Source organism: Labeo rohita, chromosome 20 (genome assembly GCF_022985175.1).
Source record: "Labeo rohita strain BAU-BD-2019 chromosome 20, IGBB_LRoh.1.0, whole genome shotgun sequence".
Taxonomy (NCBI): Eukaryota; Metazoa; Chordata; class Actinopteri; order Cypriniformes; family Cyprinidae; genus Labeo; species Labeo rohita.
The window spans coordinates 16,300,395-16,319,974 of NC_066888.1; the positions used below are offsets into that span (position 1 = coordinate 16,300,395).

General features: G+C 36.6%; 1 protein-coding gene across 1 annotated transcript; it reads left to right on the forward strand.

Moving 5' to 3' along the window:
* Nucleotides 1-57: 57 nt before the first annotated feature.
* pfas (phosphoribosylformylglycinamidine synthase) lies at nucleotides 58-19,472 on the forward strand. Its single transcript, XM_051138467.1, has 29 exons — nucleotides 58-159; nucleotides 677-804; nucleotides 971-1,103; nucleotides 1,198-1,303; nucleotides 1,393-1,591; nucleotides 3,669-3,774; nucleotides 3,871-4,011; nucleotides 4,096-4,220; nucleotides 5,386-5,514; nucleotides 5,687-5,818; nucleotides 5,908-6,036; nucleotides 6,461-6,534; nucleotides 6,693-6,849; nucleotides 6,935-6,996; nucleotides 7,083-7,244; nucleotides 7,323-7,427; nucleotides 8,324-8,455; nucleotides 10,820-11,050; nucleotides 11,148-11,328; nucleotides 11,812-11,895; nucleotides 12,002-12,157; nucleotides 12,384-12,503; nucleotides 15,535-15,680; nucleotides 15,819-16,026; nucleotides 16,114-16,205; nucleotides 16,387-16,501; nucleotides 16,752-16,898; nucleotides 17,836-17,976; nucleotides 18,402-19,472. The coding sequence occupies exons 2-29, from the start codon at nucleotides 681-683 to the stop codon at nucleotides 18,707-18,709; spliced, it is 3,945 nt and encodes a 1,314-aa protein (XP_050994424.1). The 5' UTR covers nucleotides 58-159; nucleotides 677-680; the 3' UTR covers nucleotides 18,710-19,472.
* Nucleotides 19,473-19,580: the final 108 nt, after the last annotated feature.

Here is a 19,580-nt window from a genome sequence, read left to right on the forward strand (position 1 = left end):
TGCGCATGCGCATAGAGGCCAGTCCTTGTGGCGGAAGGTTCGTGTGTGATCCACTGACACACGTGGATCTGTGTGGCGTCTGCAGTGGTCAACATCATCCCACAGTGGGCCAACTCACATCTCACGAGTCTACCAGCGGACTACTCGAGCAACCGAAAAGTAAGATAATTGCTAACCATTTTGAATAAGAGCAGTTAGAAACATACTTGTGTTCCCATTACAATATGTACGTTAGTTTATATGCACAAGAAAAGTTTGTAAATAATTCGCAGGCAGTCCGTTACGTCACAACAACCTTCTTAGAGCTGAGTTAGCACTAAAAATAGTACTTATTAATATTTAGCTCATTGTCAACAGTACATACTAAGAGTGTTTATATTATTATTTATCATTTAAATTAAGTTGACCTTTCAATTTAATCCATATACATTTTTTTTTAAACTATAGAGGTGACTTCTAACAAGGTTGTGATTGACTGCCTTGTGATGCAACTCACAAATTATTTGTTTGACCCTTGACTTCATCCACTATTCCCCATTGAAGCCAATCATAAGTACTCTGTAACTGAATGAGCTGAGATTTTATGAAGATAAGTTAGGAAATGCTTTCCTGTTATGCACCAGTAGGCAAAAGTTTGCAGCACAAGTTCTGGATATTGTCTCTGTCTTTCTTTTAGGATCATGCCTGTCGTGCGGTTTTACAGAGGAGAGGAGACCGGGACAGGTCGGGTCATACGAAGGATCGCACAACTGTATCCAGATGTCAATATAGCAACAGAGCTTTGCTACAATGTAGAACTGGATGGTGAGAGAATATTGTATAGAAATGGTACTGAGTTTGTGACTCAAGTCAGGTCACATTTATTTGCAGTATATGACACAGGTTGTTTCAAAGCAGTATTAATGTTGCAGACTGCTCTAGTTATGAAATAAATACAATTTTGGCTCATCATCATCTCTTTCTTTCCAAGGGTCTGAGTCTTTGAGTGTGGAGCAGAAAGATATATTGCGCTGGTTGTTTAGTCCTCCTTATTCTGTCAGCTTGTCAGAGGAGCCCACTTTAAAACCAGTGGATGGGGCAAGACTGGTGGAGATTGGACCCAGGTAGCCTCTACAACTGTCTCATCATAGTGATATGGCATTGTAATCTTTAATATAACTCACATCACAAATTTCAAATATATCTTGACCTTTGAAGGTTGAACTTTTCCACTGCTTGGTCCACCAATGCCGTGTCCATCTGCCAAAGCGCGGGTCTGAGCCGGGTGACGAGAGTGGAGCTTTCCCATAGGCATCTAATCAAGGTCAGGAATCAGGATAATAGCTTTACATTTCAGTAAGATTTTTTTCCCACCCATTTTGATTAAAAGCTCTCTTTTTCTTCTCCATCTAGCCCCAGGAGGGAAATAATGTTGTACTGAAGGACGGCGAGATTGAGAGACTGATTTGCTGCTTGTATGACAGCATGACCGAATGCGTTTACTCCCGGCCAATCACGTCGTTTGCTGTTGATATTCAGCCGCAGGAAGTATTTGAAGTGGACATTCTAGGAAAAGGTCGTGCTGCCTTAGAGAAAGCCAATGATGAACTTGGTAAGAGACGTTTTTGGAGTCTGAACCATGTTTATAATAAAAAAAGACTTTATAATGATATTTATCTTGAAGTAACAGTGGTATTACCTAGTGAGAGGAAGATTAATCATCCAACAGTTGGTCTTTAAGACATTCATAGATATACATCTTACCATTTTGTAATTACATTATGAGTACAACAATATAAAACCAGTAGCAGTGTCATATGAACTATATGAAAATGACATTATTCTTAAATGCTAAGGACTAAAGATTTTAAAAATGATTTAATTAGCTGCCCTAAGAACTGTGTGTGTAGGCAGCATTCAGTGATGAGATCTGCAACTCTGCTTCTACAAATAATGATCCAGTATTTTAAGGTCACATGAGAGTTAACATGATTAGAAGAAGGGTAGATGTCACAAGATAAGAGGGGCCTATTTGATTAGATCACGAGGTGTGTGAAAGAATGAATGACTGTATGAGAGACAGTAAGCCGGTGGGTTGCACCAAAGCTCACTGCCTGCATCTAAGATTAGTGAAGGCCTACTGGGTTAGAAATAAAAAGTCACGTGACAGATTTTTGGTTGTTACTCTGTTATTTAAGCCTTCATTACAAAGAGATCCTCAACAGTCCATTAAAATGTAAAGGTATTTCTGTTTTGGGCTGTAGGTCATACTAGTTTTCATACATAGAATTGGCCTTTCAGTCTGACCTTTTGCCACCTTTTTCTAAGACAAGTTTTTGCAAGGTTTTCCAAAAGTTTGAGGTTGTTTTATTTTTTATTTGTAAAGAAATTAAATCTTGCATCCAGCAAGAAATTAAGGCCACATTAAAAATGGTCTGCACCAATAGCTTTGTGGGCAGTGCACCGACATATAGCGTCGTTGCGCTCCGGGCGTCCCGTGTTTGAATCCCGACTCAAGGACCTTTCCCAATCCCGCCCCCATCTCTCTCTCCCACTTCGCTTCCTGTCACTACTGATCTGTCCTGTCTTAATAAAGGCAAAAATGCCAAAAAATAAATCTTTAAATTAATCAAAAATGGCGTTCACATTGTTTAAAAAATAAATAAATAAAATAAAATGAATAAAAAGTGCTGTTCATTAATCAGAAAATCCTGAAAAAAATGACATTTTCCACAAAGATAAACTGTTTTCAACATTGATAATAATACAAAATGTATCTTGAGCAAAAAAAAAAAAAAACATTATGTGGATGCTGAAAATTCAGATTTGCCATCACAGGAATAAATTATATTTTAACATATATTCAAATAAAAACGTCTTTTAATTTGCAGTGATATTTCACAGTGTTACCGTTCTCAAATGTTTGAACAAAAATTTATAAAACGTCTGTCTGTTTTGATAGTTGTAATGGCAATTTTATTTAAATTATCCTAAAAAAGCAGTACAAATTTGTTTCTGTGTCACTTATAATAGCGCTTTTATTTGCTTTTAACAATTTTTAAAAAAGGGGTTATATTATTATTTAGTGCTGGGCAACGATTAATCGCATCCGGAAAAAAAAATGTTCACATAATATATGTGTGTGTACTGTGTATATTTATTATGTATATATAAATATACACACACATGCATGTTTATGTTTAAGAAAAATGTTATGCTTATATATTAAATATATTTATATAATATAAATTATATGAATAGTAATATATGCATGTAAATGTTTTCTAAATATATTCTGTATGTGTGTGTCTTTATATATACATAATAAAAATACACAGTGCATACACATATTATGTACACAAAAACTGTGATTAATCACGATTAATCATTGCCCAGCACTAACATCATCACTGTAGTGTCAAAAGTAACAGTTTACAGTACTGTAGTAAATGCGTTAAGAACATTTTCGTTCACTTGCACTCATTTTATGACTTGTAATTATGTCCCAATTGGATGTTTTGTAAATCTTGTTAGTTAGCAGTGGTAACTAAGTGAGGAGGTGCTTAGCAAGGCTCATTTTAGAATATTTTGTTTGTTTTTGCATTCAACTCTGATAATTTTTTCCTTCATTCCGTGTTTGATCTGGTCTCTGTCTGTCTGTCTGCCTTTATTTTTGCATGTATGAGCAGGATTGGCATTTGATTCTTGGGATCTGGACTACTACACTGCACTCTTCCAGAGGGTGAAAAGGAATCCAACCAGTGTAGAATGCTTTGATCTGGCTCAGTCAAACAGGTGTGTGTTCTCCAGAGAATAAACACCAAAGGAAAGTGTGACTTTTATCTGCGATAACATATACAATGACCGTCTCATGCTCTCTCTGTTTTGCAGTGAGCACAGCCGCCACTGGTTCTTCCGAGGGAGAATGATCATTGACGGAGAAGAGCAGAAGGAGACACTCTTCAGTCTTATTATGGGCACTCAGCACCATAGCAACCAGAACAATGTCATCAAATTCTGTGACAACAGCAGGTTAGATGCATCGCCGTGAGTGTCAAACCATTTGAACAGCATTTGGGCAGAATGTCTCAAAATGAGTTTCTTGTGTGTTTGTAGTGGCATTAAAGGCATGGACCTGGAGTGTATGTATCCCACAAACCCTGCACAAGCCAGTCTCTATAAAACCAGACATGCTACCAGACACGTCATCTTCACTGCAGAGACACACAACTTCCCCACTGGTCTGATCCTAATTACATTTAATCTGCTCACTTTTTTTTCCACGTGTAAAGGCCAACCTAAAATAATTCTATTGAGAATTAAAATAGTTTTTACTGACAGCGTGAACAATAAGCAAAATATTAATTATAGCTAGGGGTTGACTGATTATCAGTGATTATCAGCATTTTTCTGGTTATCGTTATCGGTCGTTTTCAAAACCAATTTGCCAAATAAAATAGTTGAAAAGCATTTAGATAAAGCCGTTGTTATTCTTAATTTTGACATTAATTTTCATTTTTATGCTCGACATGTCTATCGATTCAAAATATTGGTTATCGGTCTACTTGATCTGTAATAATCAGTATCAGCATTGGTCTTGAAAAACACATATCAGTCAAACCCTAGTTATAGCATTCAAGTATTCAAATATTTTTGAAAATATTTTAATATTATAGTATATTGAGCAGTACTGTTTTAGTGTTTTATTTATATTCTATTAAAGTTTATTTTATATCTTGAGTTTCTTTTATTTATATAAATATTTTATTTGTATATTTTTAGTTTTCATTTAAATTTTGTAATAATTTTTGTTTGGTTTCCATGTCATGTAAATTTATTTAATTCAGTTATATATATACTCACCTGTTTTCAACATCATAATAATAATTATAATAATAATGTTTTTTGAGCAGCAAATCAGAATATTACAATGATTTCTGAATAATCACGTGGCTGGAGTAATGATGCTAAAAATTCAGCTTTGAAATCACAGGAATAAAAAGCAAAAAAAGCAATTTTAAATGGTAAAAATACTTCAACATTTTACTGTTTTTGCTGTACTTTGGATCAAATAAATGGATGCTAGAAAATTTTTAGTAAACATGATAAATTTTCAAAAAATTGACTGGTAGTTTATATATATATGTGTGTGTGTGTGTGTGTATATATATATATATATATATATATATATATATATATATATATATATATATATATATACACACACACACACACACACACACACACACACACACACACACATATATATATAAACTACCAGTCAATTTTTTTATTTTTATTTTTTTCAGCTTTATTTTACTTATTGAAAACAATGTTTTGTTTTGTTTTTGTTTAACAACAATAATGTTTATATTTGAGTTATAAAATGCTCTTTTTTACACCCAGGTGTTGCTCCATTCAGCGGAGCCACCACAGGTACCGGTGGGCGAATCAGAGATGTGCAGAGTGCTGGAAAGGGTGGTCATGTGATCGCAGGCACAGCTGGGTACTGCTTCGGCAACCTCCATATCCCAGGTAAGCCTCAAATCATTGGACTCCTGAAAATGTTAATCCATTTGTTCGGTTTCAAGCGTAAACCACAACAACATAACTAAATAATGCCCTAAAACTCAGCTTAGAGTTCATTCTTTGCCTTATTTTGTTTTGTAAGCACACTTTCCCATATCTGGATCTTCTCTCTTCTCAGGGTATGTACTCCCATGGGAAGAAGATGGGTGGGAGTACCCGTCCAGCTTTGCTTCTCCACTCCAGGTGGCCATAGAGGCCAGTGATGGAGCCTCTGACTATGGCAATAAGTTTGGGGAGCCAGTCCTAGCAGGTGAAAACTAACAGGACAACAGCCATCTGTTTTTTGTGGCTATTAGCTTGTGTTTACAGTTGTTTACTTGTTCCTTTCTTCCCATTAAGGCTTTGCTCGTTCGTTTGGAATGCGTTTGGCTAACGGTGAGCGGCGGGAGTGGATCAAGCCGATCATGTTCAGTGGTGGGTTGGGCTCTATCGAGGACCAGCATGTGAAGAAAGAACAGGCTGCACCAGGTACACAAGGACAAATATACACCTAATGCATCATAATTGTTTTAGGAATGCATTTATGGCAAATCTGAATTTTCAGCACCATTACTCCAGTCTTCAGTTTCACATGATCTTACAGAAATCATTCTAATATGTGGATTTGGTGCTCAAGAATCATTTCTTATTATCAATGCTGAAAGCATTTGTATTGCCATTTTGTGGAAACCCTAATAAAATTTTCAGTTCAAAAGAACAGTGTTCATTTGGAATATAGATCTTTATACAAGTAATTACTGCTGCTTTTAATTAATTTAATGCATCCTTGTTAAATAAAAGCTTTAATTTCTTTTTAAAAAATCTAACTGGCAACAAACTGAATGGTAGGTGATTATAAATAGCTTTTTCTTTTCATTCATCTATTTTTTTTTTTCCCTCTTGTCCTTGGCAGGTATGGAGGTGGTGAAAATTGGAGGTCCTGTGTACAGGATCGGTGTTGGGGGAGGTGCTGCCTCTTCTGTACAGGTACACAAAAATTTTTAAATTAAATTATTATACAAGCTGCTCTAAAATTCAGTGGGTTTTTTTGTGTTTGCAGAGCATGTCTGTGTGTTGCATCTTTTTTTCATAGACTGTACAATGATGCATCTTAATGCGTGCTTGTGTGTACTGTATTATTTTAGGTTCAAGGTGATAACTCCAGTGCCAGGGATCTTGGAGCAGTTCAGAGAGGAGATGCTGAAATGGAGCAGAAGATGAACCGAGCTCTTAGGGCCTGCCTGGAGCGAGAGGAAGGAAACCCCATTTGTAGCATTCATGATCAGGGTGCTGGGGGCAATGGTAATGCTGGGGGCAATTTTTTTGAAGTGCAGTATTTCCCTACTTAACAACAGAAACATGTTAAAACATCTTTTTATTTATGTAGGTAATGTGTTGAAGGAGCTGAGTGAGCCTGCTGGTGCTGTTATCTACACTAGCATGTTTAAGGTGAGATAAAGACTTTGATAAAACATCTGTTTCTTGATTTTTATGTCAAAGTGTTACATATATACATATTTTGCTCTAATGCTCAGAGAGGTGACCCCACCCTCAGTGTTTTGGAGTTGTGGGGGGCAGAGTATCAGGAAAGTAATGCTCTGTTGCTCCGCCCCTCTGACCGGAGCTTCCTCGAGAGGGTGTGTCAGAGGGAGAAATGTCCTGTTGACTTTGTGGGCAAGATAACTGGTGATGGCAAGGTGAGTGAAACTACGTTTTTTTTAAGCTATAACAAGTGTATTTTTAGATGATACTTGACATGATGTATTGCTCTATAGATTGTGTTGTTGGACGACCTGTGTAAACAGACTGATGGGCTTGATAGTGGGCGGTGCCCTGTGGATCTGGAGCTGGATTGGGTCCTGGGAAAGATGCCACAAAAGGTGCAAAATCAATCTATTTTTGTTAATTAAACTCTACCAAACATGGCCTAAATCTGCTCAAGACTTCATTAAGAGCATTGCTGACAAAGAATTTAGACATTGTGGTAGAGTGCACCCTCTCTTGGCTGATTTTTGAACTGCAGTGTCTAGACTTTCAAATTTAAAGGAATAGTTTATTTTCAGAATAAAAAATTCCTAATAATTTACTCACCGCCATGTCATTCAAGATGTTCATGTCTTTCTTTCTTCAGTCAAAAAGAAATTAAGGCTTTTGAGGAAAACATTCCAGGATTTTTCTTTTCAATGAGGACTAATGGGTTGAAGGTCCAAATTGCAGCTTCAAAGAGCTCTAAACCAGTGGTTCCCAACCATGTTCCTGGAGGCCCCCCAGCACTGCACATTTTGCATCTCTCCTTTGTCTGACACACCCATTTCAGGTCTTGGAGTCTTTACTGCTGATGATCTGAAATGTGTTTGATTAAGGAGACACGGAAAACATGCAGTGGGAACCATTGCTCTAAACGATCCCAGCCAAAGAATAAGGGTCTTATCTAGCGAAATTATTTAAAAAAAAAAATATGTAACTATGCTTTTTAACCACGTTTCACAATATAAAACTCTTATTCATCAGCTTGGATTGTGTAGAGCCCTTTGAAGTTGCATTGAAACTGTAATTTGGACCTTCAACCCATCGGCTCCCATTGGGGAAAAAAAAACATCAAAAACCTTATTTATTTATTTATTTAAATTATTAATTTTTAACATCAACATATTTGATGTGGTGGTGAGTAAATTATCAAGGAATCCTTTAATCCTTTAACTGATCAAATTATGCTCTTTGGGTTGTTTTACATTTATGTTGCTTTCCACTCAGTCAGTTACATATATATTTTTAGGAGTTTGTATTGGAGCACATGGCTGTGTCTCTGCAGCCTCTCTCTCTTCCTGTGGGTCTTTCTGTCCTTCCAGCTCTGGAAAGAGTTCTCCGGCTGCCTGCAGTGGCCAGTAAGCGCTACCTCACCAACAAGGTACAATACTTACACCTTGGCACATGCATAATAATATATGACCTTTGTGTAGTTGAGTATTGCAGTGGTACACAAATGGTAGGCCAGAAATAGATTGCATGTCTGTTTCTGACTAGTGCCAATCTCTACACTTCCAAATACACTGACCGAAAGTATAAATGCAACACTTTTTTTTTTGCCCCCATTTTTTATGAGCTGAACTCAAAGATCTAAGACTTTTTCTATGTACACAAAAAGGCTGTTTCTCTCAAATATTGTTCACAAATCTGTCTAAATTTGTGTTAGTGAGCACTTCTCCTTTGCCAAGATAATCTATCCACCTCACAGGTGTGGCATATCAAGATGTTGATTAGACAGCATGATTATTGCACAGGTGTGCAGTTTTACTGTTTTGGGGGGGTCCAGGGGGGTCAGAAAACCAGTCAGTATCTGGTGTGACCACCATTTGCCTCATGCAGTGCAACACATCTCCATCGCGTAGAGTTGATCAGGTTGTTGATTGTGGCCTGTGGAATGTTGGTCCACTCCTCTTCAATGGCTGTGTGAAGTTGCTGGATATTGGCAGAAACTGGAACACGCTGTCGTATATGCCGATCCAGAGCATCCCAAACATCCTCAATGGGTAACATGTCCGGTGAGTATGCTGGCCATGCAAGAACTGGGATGTTTTCAGCTTTCAGGAATTGTGTACACATTCTTGCAACATGGGGGTGTGCATTATTGTGCTGCAACATGAGATGATGGTCGTGGGTGAATGGCATAACAATGGGCCTCAGGATCTTGTCACGTTATCTCTGTGCATTCAAAATGTCTTCAATAAAATGCACCTATGTTCGTTGTCCATAACATACACCTGCTGATACCATAAACCACCACTACCATGGGCCACTCGAACCACAGCATTGACAAATCAGCAAACCGCTCACCCACACGACGCCATACACTCTGTCTGCCATCTGCCCTGTACAGTGAAAACCGGGATTCATCCATGAAGACAACACCTCTCCAAAGTGCCAAACACCATCGGCATTTGCTTAGTCGGTTACGATGACAAACTGCAGCCAGGTCGAGACCCCGATGAGGACGATGAGCATGCAGATGAACTTCCGTGAGACGGTTTCTGACAGTTTGTGCAGAAATTGTTTGGTTATGCAAACCGATTGTTGCAGCAGCTGTCTGGGTGGCTGGTCTCAGACGATCTTGGAGATGAAGATGCTGGATGTGGAGGTCCTGGATTGGTGTGGTTACACGTGGTCTGCGGTTGTGAGGCCAGTTGGATGTACTGCCAAATTCTCTGAAACGCCTTTGGAAATGGCTTATGGTAGAGAAATGAACATTCAATTCACGGGCAACAGCTCTGGTGGACATTCCTGCAGTCAGCATGCCAATTGCATGCTGCCTCAAAACTTGCAATATCTGTGGCATTGTGCTGTGTGATAAAACTGCATATTTTAGAGTGGCCTTTTATTGTGGCCAGCCTAAGGCACACCTGTGAGGCATCAGCATCTTGATATGCCACACCTGTGAGGTGGATGGATTATTTCGGCAAAGGAGAAGTGCTCACTAACACAGATTTAGACAGATTTGTGAAAAATATTGAAGAGAAATAGGCCTTTTGTGTACATAGAAAAGTCTTAGATCTTGGAGTTCAGCTCATGAAAAATGGGGGCAAAAACAAAAGTGTTGCATTTATGATTTTGGTCGGTGTATGTCCAGACATTAAAATGTATCATTATCTTGCCATTTTTAACTTTATTGTGTTTTTTTATTACATATATTTAATTATTTTAAAGGATTAGTTTACTTCCAGAATAAAAAATTCCTGATAATTTACTCACCCCCATGTCATCCATAATGTTGAAGTCTTTCTTTCTTCAGTCAGAAAGAAATTAAGGTTTTGGAGGAAAACAATCCAGTTTTTTTCCATATAGTGGACACCATTGGAAGCCAACAGGTAGAAGGTCCAGACTGCTGTTTCAGTGCAGCTTGACCAATCAAATTACCAATCATTTCACTAGATAAGACGCTAATGCCTTGGCTGGGATCGTGTAGAGCCCGTTGAAACTGCAATTTGGAACTTCAACCTATTGGGCACCATTAAAATCCACTATATGGAGAAAAATCCTGCATAAAACTCTCCTTAAAAACTTTCTTTTTGACTGAAGTAAGAAAGATGTGAACATATTGGATGACTTGGGGTGAGCAAATGATCAAAAAATGTAAATTCTGGAAGTGAACTAATCCTTTAATTAATTTAATTTACTCTAAATATATAATCAATTAATTGACTTAGCTAATATACAGGCGTTACAAAGGAATTGCAAACGAAATGCAATACATTTTACGCAAAACCTTCTGTTCCAGGTTGATCGATCTGTCACTGGTCTGGTTGCTCAGCAACAGTGTGTGGGTCCTCTTCACACTCCACTGGCTGATGTAGCTGTTGTTGCCCTATCTCCATTCAGCCTCCAGGGTGCAGCCACAGCGATAGGCGAGCAGCCAATCAAAGGGCTGGTGTCACCGGCAGCTGGGGCTCGTATGGCTGTGGGAGAAGCTCTCACTAACCTGGTGTTTGCAAGAGTGTCTTCTCTCAAGGTGAAGAAGTCTTTGCATTTTTGAATATGTTAAATACATGTAATTAAAAAAAACGCACACACTTGTCACTCAAGGATATCTGTGCATATCTTCACAGGATGTAAAATGCAGCGGTAACTGGATGTGGGCTGCCAAGCTGCCAGGAGAGGGAGTGTGTCTGTGGGAGGCGTGTCAGGCCATGTGTGAAGTGATGGGTCAACTGGGAGTGGCTGTGGATGGGGGAAAAGATTCACTCAGCATGGCCGCACGTGTCAGTGGAGAAACTGTTAAGGCCCCAGGTACCTGTTTAATGCATGCCTGAATTAGGAATGGACAGTTGATTTTTTTTAACAACACACAATAAACTTCTAAAGAGTAGTATTTATAAACAAAATGTTTATATAATAAATATAATATATATCATTTTGTAAGAATTAAAAACATTTATTTTTTAAATCTTGGATGCATCTGGAAGCACATGCCATCATCTCTCATCACAATCGATGTCACATCCTCAGTGCTACATGATGCGTTCACTTGTAACTGCATGCTTTAGGTGAGGGATTCAGTGGGAAAAGCACATTCCATTGTTGCGTACAGCAAGCAAAGATACATTTACACAATTCAGATCTAGTTTTACTTCAGTTCAGTAGTTGGGTTCTTTAGTACTCAACTAGGCCTTTGCCCTTACACGTACTTCGTTGTATGCGATTTTTATTCTACAGTAGATAAAACATTGCCTGAATTTTGTCACACTACAAACTGCTGTCTTTGTGTTTTAGGTGCTCTAGTTATCTCTGTGTATGCTGTGTGTCCTGATATCACTGCTACTGTGACCCCTGACCTGGACAACCCTGATGGCAAAGGTTGATCCTGGATCTTTACCACTTTAAACCTCTCACATCGGCCTTATATTTTTGCTATTATATACTAGTGTGTACATCTCTCACACTCTCTCTCATCCTTTGTCAGGTGTGCTTCTGTATGTGCCTGTGAGCTCAGGTAAATACAGGCTGGGCGGCTCTGCTCTAGCTCAATGTTACGGACAGCTTGGAGACTGCAGTCCAGATCTGGATCAGCCAGAAAAACTCTCTGCCTGCTTCAACACCACACAGACACTGATCCAGGGTCAGTATGTGCAATTATGATTTGTTTTTGTTTTTACTTCATCTCATATATTGATACGTTAATAATGTAATTCTTTCAAAACTACACTGTTAAAAAAAAACATACACAAGCTGATCTAGGAACAGTTTTTGCTCCTCCCAAACTCTGCTGCCCCTATATTTGTCGATTCTCAAAGTGCAGTGGCATTTTATCTCTACAGTCTGTTGGTTTTAACTTTATATTGCAGATGGACTCCTGACCGCAGGACATGATGTCAGTGATGGAGGGCTCATTTCCTGTCTGCTAGAGATGGCCTTTGCAGGGAATCGTGGGATGGACGTGGACTTGCCTTTAGAAGGCGTTGATGGTTGGTAATAAAAAAATGATTTATGTCTTGGAAAAAAGAAGCCTTTTCACTAGTCCAAGTCAGCCAGTTTCCATCTACTTTTTTATTACGCTGCACAAAAATACCAACATGTGCATTTTGAAAGTTTTGTTTGCAAAAAAAAATTGCATACACTGATTTGAGGTGAATACATTTTTTTTGTTATATTTCTCTAAAAAAAAATTGGTGTGCAAGCGCATAGCGCTGAAACCATATTGTAGTTGTTAGAGTGGTCACAGATCAGCAATCTCCACATAAAACTGATTATGCAGACCAAACCGTTTGAAAGGGGCCACTTTTAGTAAAATGCCTATAACTCCTGAATTTTTCTCCACTGACACATGCAGCCATGCCGAGTGAAGAACATGTAAGAGCTTAATCTGAGTTCCCAGGAAAAAAAAATTGCAGAGCTTGGCCACTTACTGGCACTATAAGAGGGAAAAAAACATAAAAATGGCTATAACTACGCAACCATTTGTCCTATCAACATGAAAATCGATGTACGCGCTCTTGGTCCAAAGTGCCACAAGTGTGTACAAGGACATTTGCAAATTTCAAAAAACATGGCCGCCATTGGTCAACAAATTTGAGCACCTGTTAGACAAGGTTAAAAGAGGCCGACTGGAACAAATGTCAGTAGGCCTGTTCAACTCATGGCTTCAAAGGTCTGAGAGAAATTTTAAAGAAATCAGCCACTGGGGGCAATATTGCATTTTTCAAGGGTGCAAACCAAAGGTGCTCAACCCTGATCCTGGAGGTCGACTTTCCTGCAGAGTTCAGCTCCAACCTGACCAAACACACCTGAACCAGCTAATTAGGATCTGAAGGAGCACTTGATAATTACAGACAGGTGTGTTTGATTAGGGTTGGAGCTGAACTCTGCAGGAAAGTCGATCTCCAGGACCAGGGTTGAGCACCCCTGATGTAAACGATTGTACGTTGTGTGGTTTTGCGCGCATATTTGTATCATATGATAGAAATCCTTATTCCAGACAACTTTGCTTCTAGAACCACTGCTGTCAGTCAAATTGTTTGTTAAATGATTGAGAAGATGCAAAAAAAAACCTTTTCCAAACTAGTTCTAGGTTTTTCACTCAATCTGGAAAAAAAGCACTGCAGTACAATTTTCTGGACTCTTTAGGCCAATAATTATAAAAAAAAGTTATATTTACCCTTTAGAAAGCTATAACGGGGTTTTTCAGAAAAGGGGCCTGTCTGAATTTACCCAAAACCACTTTAATCCTTAATGGAAAACTCAAAATCTCACAAAACCTGGTGAGCACATGACAGGTGATTCTAAACAAGCATGCAAAGTTTTAAGGCAATCAGACCACAGCTAGCGCTTTAATAGTCATAAATGTTATAGAAACATCATATTTCTATGGTAGGGTGACCCAACGTGCCACTTCCTTGGGACATGTTCAGCACAGGATTTCCAAATTGCCTAAAATATCTAGGTGTTGGCTATTTGCATTGTGCCAATCGATTATTGTATGACATCGAAGTACTGCAAGAGCGATTTGAAAGCATGGGCCCGTCTGCTCTGCTCTCTATAGCTTTTGCGGTACGTTGATGTCGTACAACAATCAAAGGGCACAGAGCAAACAGCCAACACCTGGTTATTTTAGGCAATTTAGAAATCCTGTACTAAATATTTGTCCCCGAAAAGTAGCACGTCTGGTCACCCTGTTGTATGGTAAATTACCTGGATTTGCCAAAAATGCTTTTTTAATCGTTGATTTAGGTGGGTACAGCCTTGCTGTAAATACTATGTAATGTCATTTTCCATATATGCTAAAATGCCTTAAGAGTTGAACCCCAGTAATTACTGCTTGCAGCTGTATTACTTCTTATTAATATCTTGAATTAGCATTTATTTAAAAAAAAATCAGTGTTTTTACTAGTCAACTAGTTACTTAACTGTGTAAATTCTTTGTGTAATTGTGTAAAAATATGATTGTAAAATATATAATTTATTACAATAATGTTATAAATATTGTTATAAATTGTAATGTAATTTGTGATTATTCAGATTTTTCACGAGAATAAATTTGCAGCTTGGATGAAAACATAGCCATAGACAGGGCTGTCACTAACGATTATTTTAGTAATCGAGTAATCTGTCGATTATTCTGATGATTAATCGAGTAATCGGATAATTATTTTTCCTGCAGTAATAAAAATAAGTGAAAAATAGCCTTTGAAATGGCTTAAAATACATATATTATAGCAATGAGACAATAATAATTGATTCAAATACAGTATCAAAAGCAAGTAATCACATGGTTTTATTGAACAAATACATTTACTGTTCAAATACATAATGTATTATAAACAATAATTAATGTACATTACGCATTATAACAAATGCCTGCAGAGGGCGCCAATGGCCTGACGATTATTTTTACTGATCAATCTAATCCTTGTTTAATATTGACTCAACAAACATTTAATTTAAATATCCACTTAATCTTTAATATTTGGTCATTTCTTTATGATAGAAAAGCTACAACCACTGTAATTTCTTGAATATGTGGACATCAAAACGTGTGGGTTTAAAATTTTATTTTGAAGTTACTATGAGCAGTTAGCATATTGAGAACGATTGATGTATTCTGCTGTGTTTGTGTAGGTTTATAAGTGATTTACCTTACAAATCTGATGAAATATCAGATGAACATTATAAACCCAGATGGAGTTTGAGATCATGTAAATGATAGTAGTTTGTGTAGCAGCATTTACTGTGAACGGAGCCACTCTGACGCGCACATATTTAAAATACACACGTATATAATTAAAAAGCATATGTTAAACCTGCATTGCATATATTTATTTAATTCATCATGATTTTAAAATAGTTTCAGTATGTGGAATGTGCCATTTCCGGTACTACTCGACACAGGCAAAATGCATTCAATGGTTTTTTAAAATTAAATACGCGAATAGAATTGAGGAATCGTTGCAGCCCTAGCCATAGACATTTCCTACGTCTCTACTCATTCCTCTCTTTCAGTGATGGAGGCTCTTTTTTCAGAGGAGCTCGGTCTGGTTTTGGAGGTTTATGAGAGTAATGCATCGACCGTCTGTCAGAGATACACAGATGCTGATCTCGTCTGTCACAGAATCGGCAGAACTTCTGGTTTTGGACCCGATGCCATGGTGAGCTGAGTTCTTTTCATTTAAAAGCATGTGCACTGATTAATGGAGCTCAGTGAAATACTATTGGACCTCAGTGATTTAAGTGTGCACAAAAAAGCATTCAATAACTGCTGATTTCTTCTCCATACTGTCTTGTAGGTCAAAGTAAGTCTGTGTGGACAGGAAGTGCTGAATGAGCGTCTGCCCACACTTAGGGCGATTTGGGAAAGTACTAGTTTTCAACTGGAGCGACTGCAGGCCAATCCACTGTGTGTCCAAGAGGAAGAAGAAGGGCTTGCTTCTCGCACACAGCCGTACCTCAAGCTCACCTTTGACCCCTCTCAAACACCCATCACTAAAGAGCTCTGTGAGGCCATGAACTAGTTTTACAATCACAAATCGTTCCTGTATTCACACTTGACCTACATACTAAAATATTTGGATTGTGTTTCAGCTTCAGGGAAACCTCGTGTAGCTGTTGTGAGAGAGGAAGGCAGTAATGGAGACCGAGAGATGTCTGCTGCTTTGTTCATGGCTGGATTTGAGGTAAAGACACCACGAAAGTTATAAGTTTGTGTTTTTAAATAAGAGTTTGTAGTAAGTAAAAGAATTTAGGGATGACGTTTGTTCACTAATAGCACAAACGCTGTTTGTTTCCTTTTAACCTCTAGCAAGGCTGAGTTTAATTCATTTTGACATTTGACCTTTTTCCTTGTACGATCTGAAGGTGTGGGATGTCACAATGCAGGACCTGTGCTCAGGCTCCACGACCCTTGACCCTTTCCGAGCTGTGGTGTTTGTGGGTGGTTTTAGCTATGCAGATGTGCTGGGGTCGGCTAAAGGTGAAAATCACACTATTGCATGTTGCAGCAATCTTACATATCATTGCTGAACTGTATGTTAGTTCTGCTTTATAATGATAACAAGCATTTACTCATCCCCAGCATTGAATGTTTGTATGACCTTAGATTTGGGATCGGAACATAGGGTATTAAGTATTGGCCTTGTCACTTGCATACTGAAATTGACTGGTTCTTAGCACTTGTTCTTCAGCTGATAATCAAATGCTTTGACTTTTTCCTTATTCATCAGGGTGGGCTGCCACAGTGACCTTTAACCCCAAGGCTCGTGAGGAGTTTGAGCGCTTCCGCAATCGTAATGACACGCTGAGTCTAGGAGTGTGTAACGGATGTCAGCTCATGGCTTTGCTGGGCTGGGTGGGTGAAAGAGAGGGTGGAGGTGAGAGATAAAATTTTTAGTCTCATTCTTATTATGTGTCAATGGCAATCAGAACACTCAAGAATTTACCCAGTACCTTCTTTCGAAGTAATCTCACTGTATTCTATTTTTATAAACATTTTAATTTTATTTAATTTCATTATTTTAATTTTATTTAATTTTATTATATTTTTATTTTATTTAATTTCGTATTTTTATTTTATTGTATTTTTATTTTATAGTTTTTGTCATTGTTTTTATTATTTATTATTTTCATTTTTGTTATTTCTTTATTTTCTTTTTCTTTTTAAGTTTTTATTTTATTTCATTTTATTTTTTTCTTTTTTTTTATTTTGTTTTACTTTACTTCATTTTATTTTTTATTTTATTTTTATTATTTTATCTTATTTCGTAGTTTGTATTATATTTTATTTCTTATTTTTTATTTTATTTTTATTCATTTTTAATTTATTTCTTATTTTTTATTTTCATTTTATTTTTAGTTTTTAGATTTTATTTCATTTAATTTTTAAATTTATTTTATTTTTTTATTTTACTATTTTATTTTATTTCTTATTGTTTATTTCATTATTTTATGTTATAGTTTTTATTATTTTATCTTATTTAGTAGTTTGTATTATATTATATTTAATTTCATTTTTATTTTTTTTTTTTTTTTTTTTATTCATTTTTAATTTATTTTATTTTTTGTTATCTTTTTTATTTTTTTTTTTTATTTTATTTATTTTATTTATTATTGTTTATTTTATTATTTTATTTCATAGTTTTTACTTCATTTTATTTTTATTTTATTGTATTTTTATTTTATTTTTCATTTTTTCATTTTATTTTATTTCTTAGTGTTTATTTTATTTATTCATTTCATTTTATTTTATTATTTTTTTTTTTTTTTTTTTTTTTTTTTTTGTGCATTCACTTCATTTCTTTTACTTTATAGGTTCTGATGTTACTTTGACCCATAACAAATCTGGCCGGTTCGAATCAAGGTTTGTGAGCGTAGGTATCCTGCCCTCTCCAGCCATCATGCTTAAGGGAATGGAGGGATCTGCTCTGGGCGTTTGGGTTGCTCATGGAGAAGGTTAGAAATATGTTCACAGTCATAACACTGAACTTGAAAAATGCATTTACTTCTACTGCAAGTTAGTTCCAAAAGTCTGAAACCACTAGGGAAAAAATAAATAAAAAAAAATAAATACATAATATTTTTTTAAAAATTAGGTATTTTTAAAACTAGTTTTACTTTTTTTTTTTTTTTTTTTTTATATTACTAGAGATTGTATTATTATTCTTTTTTTGACAATTATTTCCATCATAAATAAATTTACATATTTTTTTAATTAACATTAAACAGCTAATTTGTGTTAAAAGGTTTATTTTTAATTGATTTATTTTTTAAATCTCAAAAGTTTTGTTGACAAGTATACAAAGGCAAAAACTCTGCATTACAGTATGTGTTGTTCCTCTTGAATGACTTTTTAAAAACTCCTCTTGTTTGTTCCATAGGTCTGATGCAGTTTAGCTCTCCTGAGGCTCAGCAGAAACTAATCAGTGCCTCTTTGGCTCCTCTTCGTTATGTGGACGACTCGGGCAACCCAACTGAAATCTATCCCATGAACCCCAACGGTTCTGCGCAAGGGGTGTCTGGCATCTGCTCAGCAGATGGCCGTCACCTGGCCATGATGCCACATCCAGAGCGGGGCGTGCTGGGCTGGCAGTGGGCTTGGGCCCCTCAGCACCTCAGGGGATCATTGGAGGCCTCGCCGTGGCTTAGCATGTTCCGTAATGCTGCAGTCTGGTGTCAGAACTCATAGAGAAATACTACAATACAGCTATGATACACAACTAAACAAATAAGCAGACTAGACAACTTAGTACTCAGTTCACCCAAAAACTGTATACTCACCCTTATGTTGTTTCATACCTGCATCCATTTCTTTCTTCTGTTCAGCACAAAGGATCGTTTGAAAACTGTTGATAACCAAACAGTTTCATATATATTTGTCTTGTATTTTTGGTCCATACAGTGAAAGTCAATGGGAACCAAAATTGATTGGTTATCAATATATTAGGTTTAAAAAGACATGAGAATGAGTAAATAATAGAATTTTCATTTTTGGGTGAACTATCCATTTAAGACTCTTGTTAGAGAACTTTGGATGTTCTTGGACTGACTTTTTGAAATCTAACATTGATACATTTTTAAATACAGATCTAGTTTGTTGTATGTTTGTACTCAGGTAGAATTAACACGTGGAGTCCTGCTGGAAACTGATGCCTCAACATATACATGACTAAATTCATAATGGAACCTTTATTGAGCATTATTAAGAATAATAAAAATGGCCGGTTATCACCATTTTTTGTTTCAAAAATCCAAAATATACATTCAACAAATGATTAATATTGCACTGTGAAGTTTTAATGATGAAACACTACAATTTAAATGTGTGCTATTTGAATTGCATTATTGAGATCGATTTTTGTTTTAAAAAATGCTAAACATACATTCCTGAAATTAACATTCCACTGAAAAAGTTGTAGATGAAACACTGCAAACACTATCAAAGCATTAAATAAGTTCTTGATTATAACGTTTCATTGTTGTGTCTGTTTTTGTGAGTGTGTGAAATATAAACCGAATAACCAAAAAATGTATATATATATATATATATATATATATAA